The sequence below is a fragment of the Spermophilus citellus genome, assembly GCF_964194105.1.
Source record: "Spermophilus citellus genome assembly, chromosome: 17".
NCBI lineage: Eukaryota > Metazoa > Chordata > Mammalia > Rodentia > Sciuridae > Spermophilus > Spermophilus citellus.
In genome coordinates, this window is record NC_138199.1 from 25443475 (window position 1) to 25457394 (window position 13920).

General features: G+C 37.0%; 1 protein-coding gene across 5 annotated transcripts in view; it reads left to right on the forward strand.

Annotated features, from left to right (window-relative positions):
* Nucleotides 1–13920, forward strand: part of ANKFY1 (ankyrin repeat and FYVE domain containing 1) — an 84885-nt gene that overhangs the window by 32585 nt on the left and 38380 nt on the right. For 4 of the 5 annotated variants that reach the window (XM_081272887.1, XM_081272886.1, XM_081272884.1 and 1 more), the window contains exons 4-6: nucleotides 6389–6524; nucleotides 11171–11294; nucleotides 12948–13097. In XM_081272887.1, coding sequence (XP_081129013.1) covers nucleotides 6389–6524; nucleotides 11171–11294; nucleotides 12948–13097 — 410 coding nt within the window. Of the gene's footprint in view, nucleotides 1–6388; nucleotides 6617–11170; nucleotides 11295–12947; nucleotides 13098–13920 lie in introns of those variants that run through there. The other variant, XM_081272888.1, reaches the window with a different exon arrangement.

Sequence of the window (13920 nt, forward strand, 5' to 3'; positions counted from 1 at the left end):
CTAGTTACACATATTACTAAACCTTTTGTCTCACAGGTCTCCTTAATTTTTTTTTTCTCATCAGATTGGTTAATTCTCTTAATCTGCAAATTAATTGACTTTTTCTGTTGTCATTTTCATTCTTCTTTTGAGCTTATTGGGTGAATTTTTATTAAAAATATTGTATTTTTCAGTTCTATAAGTTGTGCTTGTTCCTTTTTTTAAATCATCTCTTTGCTGAAAAAATGCCTGTCCTTTCATTTTAACTTTGCTTTTCTTCAACTCTTGAAGCATAGTTATATTTGGGTGCTCTTAAGTCTGAGATAAATTCAACAACTGAGTCATTTCAGGTCTGGCATCTGTTGATTTGGCTTTCTCCCTCCCCTGGACACTACTGAGCTATATCCCTAGTCTTTTTAATTTATTTAGTTTTTTATTTTTCGATAGGGTGTGGCCAAATTGCCCAGGCTGACCTTGAACTTGCCATCTCCTGCCTCAGCCTCTGAAGTCCTTGGTTTTATAGGTGTGAACCGCTGTGCCCAGCTTTGTCAATTGTATTTAATGTAAGAAATGGACACATTTTCCTGGTTATTCCTATGTCATAATTTTGGATTTTATCTTATCTTGGATCTCATGATATGTTCTGTTATGCTTTGTGGACTCTGAGTCCTGTATAAACTTCTGAAAAATGTTGAATCTCTAGTTTCAGACAGAAAGAGCTGTGTGATCATCTATGGGTAGCTATATAGATATCTTTTCTTTTTCTTTCTTTCTTTTTTCTTTTTTTTTTTTTTTTTTTTTTTAGTGCTAGGAATATATCCAGGGATTATTTACCATTGAACTGCTTCCCCAACCCTTTCTATTTTGACACAGTCTAACTAAGTTGCTTAGAGCCTTGCTAAACTGCTGAGGCTAACCTCAAAATTGTGATCCTCCCTTGTCTCTGTGTCCTGAGTAGTTGGGATTACAGGCACACACCACCAAGCCCAGCTCCCTTTAATTCTTAAAGCCAGATGGGATTGGATTGTTCATGCATGAGTAGCTCAGAGATGAGCCCCAAACCAGTGCAGGTTCATACACAAAATTAGAAGATCTCCTTTCCTGGCTATCTTTACTTTGGAATTTTCCTAGTTATTTAGTTTTGAGGGGCTCCTTTTCCTGGCTCAGTTGGCCAGAAAGACTGTTTTTTATTGGCATTTTTAGCCATTCCTATGGTAACTGTGGCAGTTCTGCTCCTTTACTGGAGTCCACCTTCAGGGCAGAGCCAAAAGAGTAAAAAAAGAATTGGGAAACTCATCCAGTGTGGTTGCTCTTAAATTTTGCTTTTCTTCATAATTACCTTGCTTTTCTTTACTTTTCCAAATCCTCGGGTACTTGTTTTTCTGTAGTTTTAGCCATAATCAGTTATAATAGGATAGGTTGTTACCCTATCATAACAGAACTGAAATTCTTGTCCTTGTTAGTATTTCTTTTTGACCCTGAGATTATTTATAAGTATGATTTAGTGTTTAATTTTATTCCAAGAGGTTATATATAAGGGTATATCTTTCATTGGACCAAAATGTGTTTATTGATTAAAGGTACAGTCTTCCAAGAATTTTTAATTTTATTAATCAAAAATTTTTATGTAGAGAAGGAAAATAGTTAGAAACTCAGAATTTAATTAAACCGGAGGTTAAAAAAAAAAAAAGAATAGGGATCTGGGGTTGTGGCTCAGTAGTAGAGCGCTCGTCTCGCACCCACGAGGCCCTGGGTTCGATCCTTAGCACCACATAAAAATAAATAAGTGAAATAAAGGTATTGTGTCCAACTATTAAAAAAAAGAATAAACCCAATTCATTTGAAGAAGATTCAAAACATGTTTCTCAGCTTTTGATGGATTAGAGGACTTAAAAAACAGAATTAATTAATTCAGGATTCTGTATTTAATGGCTAATTGCATACAGATAAGCTTATTCCCTTCATTTTAAAATGTCTTATAAAATATTCATTTAAAATCAAATTAAAAACAAAAACAAAACCTTTGGCCTCATAATCTCAAGTTCTCCAAAGTATGTCTACATCATTCTGGACTACAGTGAAACAGAAGTTTGGCTGTTACTTTTCTTCTTTCAAGTCACAGAATTTTCAGGTTTGTGTGCTGGGGTCTATTGAGGGAGTGATTGCCTCTAGCAGTAGATATTCCATGCATGGCATGGTGGCAAACTAGTTTCTCTTAAGTCTGATGAGTTTAAAGAGAACTCCTAGTCTACCTGGGAGGCTGAGGCAGGAGGATTGCAAGTTCAAGGCCAGCCTGGGCAAGATCCTATCTCAAAATAAACAAAAGGGGCTGGAGATGTAGTTCAGTGGTAGAGTGACCCTGGGTTCCGTTCCCCAGTACAAAAAGGAAAAAAGAAGAAGAGAACTCCTGGTATATAGTGTCATCTAACTTTTATGGCTATTTCCTAAACTAGCTGTTCCTGTAAGTAGGCTGGAAACCGATAGACTGTTCAATTTGCCTAAAAGAATACAGTTGGAAGTACACACCCGCCCTGTGGCCCATCTTTGTACTATTGGCTGCTTAGCATGAATCTCAGAATGAATTTATTCTCCATATATTTTGGAGATTAAAGGAAGAGACCAAAATGAGAAAGCTTAGAAATAACTTGAACCTCATTTTGCTTGAAATATTAAAGCATCCCAGGAAATTGCTGTTTAAGGTGGTTTAAAAAAGATATTTTTAATCATTATTTAAGTTTGGTTTGTTTGTCGTACAAATAAATCTTACTGGTTTTGGCAATTAAAAGAAATCAACCAAATTTTCATACAATTAAAGAGAGATTACTACAAGAAAGATGTTGGGGGGCAGTTCTGCCACCCGACCAGCGTGAGCTTCATAAAAGAAGGTTCGATGCATAAGAAATTGCTAGTTAGTTTTAATTAAAGAGACAGACTCTCATTTACCTTTTTTTTTTTTTAAAGAGAGAGTGAGAGAGGAGAGAGAGAGAGAATTTTTTTAATATTTATTTTTTAGTTCTCGGTGGACACAACATCTTTGTTTGTATGTGGTGCTGAGGATCGAACCCGGGCCGCACGCATGCCAGGCGAGCGCGCTACCGCTTGAGCCACATCCCCAGCCCCTCATTTACCTTTAAACCCCAGCTCCTAGAAGGCTTCTCCTAGCTCCCGCCTCCAGCCACCTAATGCCGTGTTGAGGTTTACAGAAGAGGCCAGTGAGAGAGAGAGAGAGAGAGAGAGAGAGAGAGCGCGAGCGAGCTCGAGAGCGCACGCCAGGGAGTGAGCTTTTATTGGGGAACAAAAAAATTCAAGGGAAAATCCCATCCAGTGAAGGTTAAGGGGGGCAGCATCCCAAGGTCAGGGCCAGCGATTGGGTCTTCAGGTCAGTGTGGCCAGGCACACCTCTGCATGGACAAGCCCTCGTATCTGGGACAGGGTTGTGGGATGGCTTTAACACCGCTGTGTCCAAGCGCCTCTCACCCAGCCAGGGAGGTAACTCAAATCATGTTTGAGGATGGCCTCCCACAGGCAGTGGTAGTGATAATTCTGTTATCAGATAAGAAGAAGCTGTCTTTCCAAAATAAGGCTATATGAGAGGAATAGTTTGTGTTTTCACATTTGGAGCAACTCTGGACAGTTGCATGACCCACCTTTTTTTTTTTTCTTTTTTATTAAGATGATATAAGTATTAAATCTAGTTTACAGTGTGGTGGTGTACACCTGTAATTCTAGCTTGTCAGGAGACTGAGGCAGGAGGATTATAAATTCAAGGCCCGCCTGAGCAAGTTAACAAGACCCTGTCTCAACATAAAATAAAAGGAGTGGAGATGTTGTGCAAGGCCCTGGGCTCAATCCCCAGCACCACAAAAAAAAAAAAAAAAAAAAAAAAAAAAAAAAAAAAAAAATCCCAAAGAAATACCTAAAGCTTAGTTGAAGTACTTGTTCTTAAGTAAATTTTTAAAATGAATCTAACTTTCTGTTTAATTTTAAAATGTTTCCCCGTAAAACATTTCTAAAATGCTGTTACTATATTACCAAAGAAGAGAAAAAAGAATCAAACTTTAACATAATGACTGGTATTTCACTTTTTCTCCCCACTATTCATTTTTTTTTTCTTGTAATGCCTGATCATTTCAGGTGATGGTAGATTTTACCTGATTCACATAAATCAGAGGTCTTCAATTTCCATTTGACATTACTCTCTTTAGATCTTTCCTCACCACTCTATGTAATGAGAGCTAATGAACTATTGCCTAATTATTAATAAAATGTTATTGGCTCTTATTATACTTCTTATAAATAATTAAGAGTTTTTCTTTTTCTTTCTTTATTTTTTTTTTCCTCCCCTTCAGTACTGGGGATTGAACCCAGGGCTTTGAGCATGTTAGGCTGTACCACTGAGTTATACCCGCAACCCTTTTTTTTTCTACGTTTGAGACAGGGTCTTGTCAAACTGCTCAAGCTGGGCTCTACTTGCAGTCCTTCTGTCGAAATTTCCAAGGAACTGGGATGACAGAGATGCTCTACTTTACTGGCACATTTGTTAAACTTTCGTGAAGGTCAGGATAACATAGAGGACTTAGTCACAAATGCTTGTCCCATCTTCAGATTTTGAGGTCTGGTGTAGGCCTGAGATTTGGACTTTATAACAAGTTCCTCCTCTATGATGCTGATTCTGGCAGCCCAGGACTACACTTTGAGAACCACTGATAAAGACCATGATTTCAAATGGTCCTTTTTTTTTTTTTTTTTTCCCTTGGTACTAGGGATTGAACTCAGGGATGCTAAGTCAAATCTCTAGCCCTTTTAAATTTAAAATTTTTATTTTGAGACAAGATCTTACTAAGTTGCTTAGGGCCTAAGCTGCTGAGGCTGGCCCTGAACTTTCAGTCCTCTTGCCTCATCCTTCCGAGTTGATGGGATTACAGGTGTGCTATAGCACACCCAGCTTCAAGTGGTCCTTTGAACATCATTCTCATCATTAGACTTATTTTGACTAATCAAAAGTTGGTTTTAGTTGAAATAATAGTTTAGATATTTTATGCCACAATTTGTCTCAAGCAGTTCTTCCAAATTGCTGTATAGTTTTTATTTTAACTTTAAAAAACATTTTACAAATAATGTTCAAGAGTAAAGATAAAATTAGTTATTAATTATGCCTGGTTTAATATTTTAATATGTATTCTTCTATCTTTTTTTTTTAGTTGTCACTGACATTTATTTTATTTATTGATATGTGGTGCTGAGAATCAAACCCAGTGCCTCACACATGCTAGGCAAGTCCTCTGCCACTGAGCCACAACCCCAGCCCATATCCTTCTATCTTTAGATAGACAAAACTTCATGTGTATATAGTATGTATAGTTATATAACACATAAACACATGGGTACATATATATATGAACCATGAATATGTGCAACAAAAATGAAATATTGTTTTATAATATATTTTAGCCTATTTTTACATGCTAAAGTAAATAACTTTTCATATTGTAGATGTAGATTTTTAATTGCTGCAGATTTTTTCCACTGCATATATTTTATTCTTTATTTAATCAGTTCTCTCTTGTTGTACTTTTAAGATTTTTGTTCCAGTTTTTTGTAATTAAAAGCAACACCATGCTGAGTTTCTTAGTATTATATTTTGCCATATTGTCCCAGTTGTGTTCTTAGGATAATTTGGTGTGTATAACTGCTGTGGGAAAGTTTGTTTATTTCTTAAATCTGCTAGTCTTGAGAAAAGATACTTTAAATTTGCATGTGGTTATTTATAATAATAATGTTTATTAGTAATTTTTGTTTATCTTTCTGCATTACCTGTTTATATCCATTTTTCATTTTTTCATTGAGTGCCTGTCTTTCCATTTTTATTTGTAAAATCATTTTATTAGAATGGTAACTTTTGCCTTATGTTTCAGATATTGTCCCTAGGTGATTTGATCTGTAATTTTTGTGGTTTCATTTCCCTAACCATAAACCTATGTAAAACTTTCATTTTCCTGGAGTCGGATGTTGCCCAGACTGCTTTGTTGCCATTTATTTATTTATTTTTTTGGGAGGGGGGTACCAGGGATTGAACTCAGGGGCATTGGACCAATGAGCCTCATCCCCAACTCTATTTTGTATTTTATTTAGAGACAGGCTCTCACGGAGTTGGTTAGCGCCTCACCATTACTGAGGCTGGCTTTGAAATTGTGATCCTCCTGTCTCAACCTCCCAAGCTGCTGGGATTACAGTGTGCACCACCATGCCTCGTGCTTTGTTGCCATTTTTAATGACTCAGTATTGCTTTGAGTTGGGTGTCCCATAATTTTTTTTTTTTTTTTAGTATTAAATTAAAGGTGTTCCTCAAGAAGGCCTAAGGGTGTCATTCAGTGCTTTTTCAATTTTTCTACTTTCTTTCTTTAACCAGATGCTAATCCTGAGGTGACAATGACAATGCTTCGCTGGATCTACACAGATGAGCTGGAGTTCAGAGAGGATGATGTGTTCCTGACTGAATTGATGAAACTAGCAAATCGGTTTCAGCTACAGCTCCTTAGGGAGAGGCAAGTCACAGCAGATATATTCAAGCACCTCAGATGGTGATGACTGAGCTTTAATTATTCCAAGCTCTGGGAAAACAGCTTCTCCTGCTAATGTAAATAACTTTTGCAAGGTGTTCTTTTAATGGTGTTGGTGGGGAGAGAATCTGGTATCTCCCTTGTTTTGTATTATTTTGCAAGCTTACTTTTTGCCAAAACTTTTAGGTATTCTTTTTTTTTTGCCCCCTGTGGTCTGTTAGCTGAGATTACATAATTATGTAAACAGATACTTTGAGTATGAAATATTGTACAGTATTCAAATTCTCAACTTTCCATCCCATTCTATTTTCTTTGACATTTTATTCTACCTTCTGATACATCTAGTGAGATGAATATACTTTTACTTGATCATATACTTTTTACTTTTGGAAGCATACCAATGCCTAAATTAATACAAGAGAGTGTGGTTCAGTAAGTTTTATAGCTAGTGTTTCTAAATTTAAGTTATTTGCCTTTTAGGTCCCAAGGAGATAGCAGGCTATATATCTTATATCTTATCTCTTGCTCTCCCAAGTTGGCATTTTTAGAACAACAAAAATTAAATGCTCCCTAAATGATGTCAGGAGAATGCCCTTGAGCATCAGTTGGAGATGTGGCCCTTGCAATATCTTTTTATATGGAATATGTTTTTATAACACTCAGTGATCTTTTATATTCTCTTGGGTACATGAAGAAATGGCTTTTCTCCTGGGTGGTGATGGACTGGGTTCAGCCATCAAGAAATGCTCCACCTGTTGCTGTGTTGCTCTCACATAGGAGAACCAAGAGAGACTTTGCTGCTTAGAGCTGCTTGCTCTGTTTTCACTATGGAGCTGATGTTCCCCCTGGGATTGCCCCCCTATGCTTCTTGCAAATCAGTAAACAGCTTACTTCTAACTCTTCTGTAATTGATATTGGCTTGAGTGTATTCTAATATCTGAATCCAATAAAACAACAACAAAAACAGGTCCAAGATCAATAGGATTAGGTTATAAGCAAAGTAGTATTGGCTTAATAGCAAAGCTAATTTTATTGTTAAAGCCTTGCAATTAACTTTTGTTTGTTTTTGAACCATCTGAGAGTAAAGTGAGACTTATTTTAATTAGATTGAGTGTGATTTATATTATTATTATTTTTTCCAGATTTCCTGAGCTTTCTCTCATTGACCATGTCAGACTTGCTTACAAATTAAATTGCTTTAATAAAAATGCCCTTGGGTTGGTTTAGAGAATTGTAATCTGTGTAATAGATTCTTTAATTAAAATGTTTGTTGTTTATTGACTGATTAGGTTTCATAACTAGCAACATTACCAGATGCTCAGATTTGTAATGTTGGATGTGGGTATTAAATTGTTCTATCATGGCTTTCTTTAAGAGCTGGGATGGAAGAGATCAGGAGTGGATTCATATATTGGCTCTTTAAAGGGTCTCAGAGTGCCCACTACTGTCAGCAGGAGAAATAACACATTTGAGATAAGTAAGTGAAAGGGCTCAGACAAATGTGTGCAGTTCAATATGAAGCAGGTGTTGCTCATTTGTAATGTAGGGATCTTGGTGGTTTTACAATACTATCATCAATTTGATGAAAAATATTTTTTTAATTAGCAAGAAAATGCTTTTATTAAAAATAAGAATGTGTATGAAAAAAGTTAATAGTACAGTTTTTCTTCACGTAAAAGCACACTACATGTTCAGTGTATGTTATTTGGAAAATACAGACTCATAAAAAGAAAAAACAGTCCTCTCTAATTCCAACACTGTTCACCTTTTGTTGTTTTACTTTCAACAGTTCTTTTGTTTCTCACATACATACAAGACTGATTAAAAAAAAAACAAACATGAGTTTGTGTGGTGCTTGATTTGTACTTTAAAAACTAGGTTGATTGTTTTTATGTATCTATATGATTTTTGTTTATAAAATTGAAAGCATTTTTCCTTCAGAAGAAAGCCTATTCTGCTACTTTTAAAAGAGAAGAGAGATAAAGTGAGGTCACATGTTCTTTGGTTGTGTAAATAATGTCAGGGGCTGGGGATGTGGCTCAAGTGGTAGCGCGCTTGCCTGGCGTGCGTGCGACCCGGGTTCGATCCTCAGCACCACATACCAACAAAGATGTTGTGTCCGCCGAGAACTAAAAAAATAAATATTAAAAAAAAATAATGTCAGTTAACTATTTATAGGCTACCCTAATGACAAATAGCATTCTGGGGATCCTAGAATTAGTAAAAATGAGGAATCTGCCAGTTTTAATAAAAGTCTTGTCTTCATGAAACATGTTTGAGTCCTGTCATTTGACAGTAAAAAGGAAGAAAATGGAATTTTCAGATTGTCTGCATTTGTACAAATGCTTTGTAAAGTGTTCTGCGGGTGTGAATCTTAACCCCCCTGAGATTTTTCTGTGGTAGGCTTCCTCGTGTTAGGATGGCAAGCTCCTGAACATCTGTCATTGTAAAAGTAGAAAAAGTTTTCATCTGTCTGTAAAGGGATATTTTCTGCTTGAATGCCTTGATTTCATAGCTGAGGTCAGAATGACTTTGCTGTGGTATGGTATGAGTTTGGGGAAGCCAGTGATACAAAAATTGAGGTTTAGAAATATGATACTGTTGAATGGAACAGTACCATATGGAATTCTTGCTATCATAGTAACCTTTTTAGATAGTGATTTGAGTTGGATTTAAAACAAAACAAAAAAACACCTTGGGAGAGGTGCTTATTTACACCAGGTCAATAATGTTAGTTGAAGATAGCACTGAAGCCCAGGTCTTAGTTTGTAAAGTAGGTGCCTGCATATATAGCTAGATGGAGAAATGATTCTAAGACTATATTGTTGCTCTGGATCTAAGGTTTTATTAGAGAGGTTTGAAAATTGGTTCTTCATTCTTCCCAGGTTCTTCTCACAACCTTTTTCCTTTCTTTTCCCCATCTCTATTCCCATGGTCACGTGGGGTTTTTTGTTTTTTAATTTTAAGGCACAGTCTCACTAAGTCTCAGGCTGTCCTTGAACTTGTGATTCTCTTCCCTCAGCCTCCTGAGTAGCTGGGATTATAGGTGTGAGCCATTGCCCCCAGCTTCTTTCTCTACTTCTGTAATCTAAAGCTCACCTATTGAGATTGTAAATTATCTGTTAGCCAGTTATTTATAGTATGAGTATACCTGCTGTGCACCTCAAACTGTACTGAGTAGATCTAGTATTCTTTCATCTTGAAAAACACAAGATTCCGCAAACCTCTGAAGTAGAATATCATCCTTATTTTACAGAGAAGTAAACAAGAACTCAAGTAATTTGGCCCTAAAATTCAGAGAATCTTGCTAAGCCTGGAGGCAGCTACTTAGGAAGCTGAGATAGGAGGACTGCAAGTTTGAGGCCAGCCTGGGCTACTTAGCGAGTTCCTGTCTCAAAAAATAAGAGGGCTGGGAATGTAGTTCAGTGGTAGAGTACCCCTAGGTTTAATCCCCAGTATAAGGGAAAAAAAAAAATTTTTCCAGTGGCTCTCAACCCAGCTCTTTCTTTCCTTATAGTTCATTTTGCTCTCTCTACTACATTTGGCTTTTCTGATGAGCAAAGAGTTTAGGTGGAGGATATGGTCTAGGAGAAGCAATGGTGAAATTTCAGGGAATACTCCTGCCACTGTACTATACAAGCCTCTGAGTTTGCTCTTGGAGGTAAATCTTATTTGTAGGGTGATGTGTAGACAAGGGAGACGAAGGACCATGCCATGACTTCTTTTCCTCATAGGCCTAGTTCCTTGGGAGACTTGCTTAGGTTTCCAGGAATTATGAGGTAGAGGTAACTCTGGACTTTCCAGTGCCATGCCTTCTAGGTTAGGATGTGCTCCATCAGAGGCTTGTTTTCCTCTATATAGCTCTCTCTTTCTCGATGAAGTTGATGTTCTCTTATTAGTGATTCCAAAGGAGTCTTGTAACCTGGTTTTATAGGGGACATCCTTTGTGGCCTCTTTTTCTCAACCCTGGTGTTCTACGGCCTGACTCTTTAATTGTATCTATATTTTATAGATATTTTGGGAGGGCTTTTAAAATGTAGTTTTATTGAGTTATTATTCATATGTCATACAGATTCATCTTTTGGGAGGTCTTTTAAGGAGACTTTATTTTATTGAGGCATAGAGCATCATTTGAAATAATTTTTAAGTCATAATGTCCACATAATGGAGCTTTGATGTTTGAAATTACAGATGTGTCTCATATTGTGTCTGATTTTAAAATTATCTGTGTATCTGACCAGCCAGTTTTATGTAATTACTTTTAAGGCATTTGAGGTATTTTTGCTCATTAACAAGTTTATATGCAGTTTATTTTGATTCTGACCAGAACTGAGCAAAATAATATTGTAATGAAATTCTAGTACTTTGGAAATATGGGAGCCTGTCTATAATTTATTTATAATTACATTAAAAAAATTTTTTTTGTGTGACGATAGGGATTGAACCCAGGACCTTGTGCATGCAAGGAAAGCACTCTACCAACAGAGCTTTATCCTCAGCCTACATTGTTTAACTTTGTACTTTAGTGGTGTTACATATAGCCAACCAGTACACAGATTATTGCTTTGATTTGTTCATTTGTGACTGTATTTTTCCTGTTAACACTGTTCATCATTAATGTTCTCTTATAGATGTGAAAAGGGTGTTATGTCCCTGGTGAATGTTAGGAACTGTATTCGCTTCTATCAGACTGCAGAGGAACTGAATGCCAGCACACTGATGAACTACTGTGCAGAGATTATTGCCAGTCATTGGGTGAGTGAGAGATTGAGAGGTATGGACAGTGTGTTCCCACTGCCAGTCAGAATACCCAGGCAAGGGACCTGATTCTGAGAACAGTTGCCTCTGTGGCACCTAGTTTTCTTGTGTTACAATATTGAAGGATAAGTAGTTGGATTTGATGATTTTGTGAGACTCTTTTCAGTTTTGAAAGTCTGATAGTTCTGTGATTTCAGACTAGAAGGTAGCTCAAGTTCAGAAACAGATTTGGAAAGTTCACTTGCCTTTGCCCTCATTCTGTGGAAGCAGTGACCAAACTGCAGGAGCAGAATGCCACTGTGGGACCAGCAGGCCCCAAGTTCCACTCCGCAGCACCATTTCAGAGTGTTCCCTTGCTTTCTCCATCAGATGGAGACATTATTAAATGTATTTTAATTTTTCGTTCTTTATTGTTGCATTGTAATTATACATAATAGGAGTCATTTTTACATGCCTTTGTTGTCATTTTGCATTTTTAAAATGCCAGGGCTATGTTTTGTAAACTAGTTTCTGTGCATTGCTTGGTATGCAACAACATGTTGGGAAGAGTCTTAATACTTCAGAAAAGGTGTCTAAAAGAACTGTCTTTTAAGAGGGGGCTGGGGATATAGCTTAGTTGGTAGAGTGCTTGCCTTGCAGGCAGTAGTGGAGGCAAGCCACGACTCAATGGGTAAACTGTTTATGAAAGTTCTGATTGATTCTGTAATTGCCATCTTTGTAGGCTTAGTGAGGTGGGGACTATTCTCATTGGGAGGGCTTCTATTTGCCTTGGTTCTTGGGGGATATCAGCAGTGTGTGTGTGTGTGTGTGTGTGTGTGTATGTGTGCATGTAAGCATGTACTTTTTAATTTTTTGTGGTGCTGGGGATTGAACCCAGGCCTTGTGCATGTGAGTCAAGTGCTCTACCAACTGGGCTATATCCCCAGCCCCTGGCTTATGCTTTACCACCTTTTTTTTTGAGGGGGAGGTAAAGATTTATTGGAAACATGGGAGTAGCTTGTAAAGTACAAGTAAAAACTGAACAAATTAAGCCTTTGTAAGGATAGGATACAGAAAAATTTGAGAGATCTAGTTCTATTCAGGGTTCTGCTAATGGAATGAATGAGGTCCAACCATTTTCCCATATTACATCACTTTATATGCTTTACCATCTTGAGAGAGAGAGTAGTAGTGTGGTAAAGAGTACAGGTGTGAGAAGTGGGCCTATTGATTCCAGATACTGGCTTATTAGCCATTTACTCCCAGTCTAATTGTGCACAAGTTATTTCGCTTCTTTTGTTTCGTTTTGTTTTGTATTACTGGGGATTGTACCCAGGGGTGCTTTACCTCTGAGCTACATCTCCAACCTTATTTATTTTTTGAGACAATGTTTTGCTAAGTTATCTAGGTTGGCTCCTGCCTTAGCTTCAAAAGTTGCTGGGACTATTGGTGTGTGCCACTATGCCTGGCATTATTCAGCCTCTTTATGCTTTACTTTTTTTTCATCTGTAAAATGCAAATGACAATAGTACTATCTCATGGGGTTTTTGTGAGAATTGAATTAGTTGGGACATGTTAAGCTCTAAAGTAGGGCCTGACACACAGACTAAGTGACAGTTGTCATTACTGTTAACTCTTTGTTTTGCTATTCATTGTGTTTTTAATCCCTAGGATGACTTACGAAAGGAGGACTTTAGCAGTATGGGTGCTCAGTTGTTATACAAAATGATCAAATCCAAGACAGAGTATCCATTACACAAAGCTATCAAAGTGGAGAGAGAAGATGTGGTCTTCCTTTATCTGATTGAAATGGATTCACAGGTACTATAGCTGCTTTGCCATTTTTTCCTCTTTTCTAAAGCTGTAATGCTCTTGTTTTTCCCTACCGTACTTCCTTCCGGGCCAGCAGCACACAATATTTAATACACATTTAATATACATATACATATTAATAGCTTGTTCAAGGAAATTTATTTTTTGTTTTCTTTTTTTTTAATATTTATTTTTTAGCTGGACATAATATCTTTATTTTATTTATGTGGTGCTGAGGATTGAACCCAGGGCTTCACACATGTTAGGCGAGTGTTCCATCACTGAGCCACAACCCCAGCCCTGTTTTTTTTTTTTGTTTTCTATCATGCTTAGTATTTCAATCTCAGTCTCCTGAGTAGTTCCAAAGCCACTTTCATATTTTTAGGTAGTTGTTGTAACCATATCTAACTTCCAGGTGCTGAAATCTGTTTTTTTTTCCCTACTATAACAAATTATCACAAACCTAATATATTAAAACAATGCAAATTTATGATCTTACAATTTTAGAGATGGAAAATCCATTACAGGCATCATCAGACCAAAATCAAGGTATTGGCAGGCTATGTTTCTGTACAGAACTATAGGGGAGAATGCATTTTCTGCTTGTTTGCATTAATGGCAAGATTCTGCTTCTTGTGGTTATAGAACCAAGATCGCCACTTTCATTCTTTCTTTTTTCTTTTTCCTTTTTCTTCTTCTTTGTGTTTGTTGTTGTTGATGAAGCTTTATTTTAGTTATATGTGCTGAGAATCGAACCCAGTGCCTCATACATGCTCAGCAAGTGTTCTTACCACTAAGCCACAACCCCAACACCCCTCCTCCCCTGCAATAA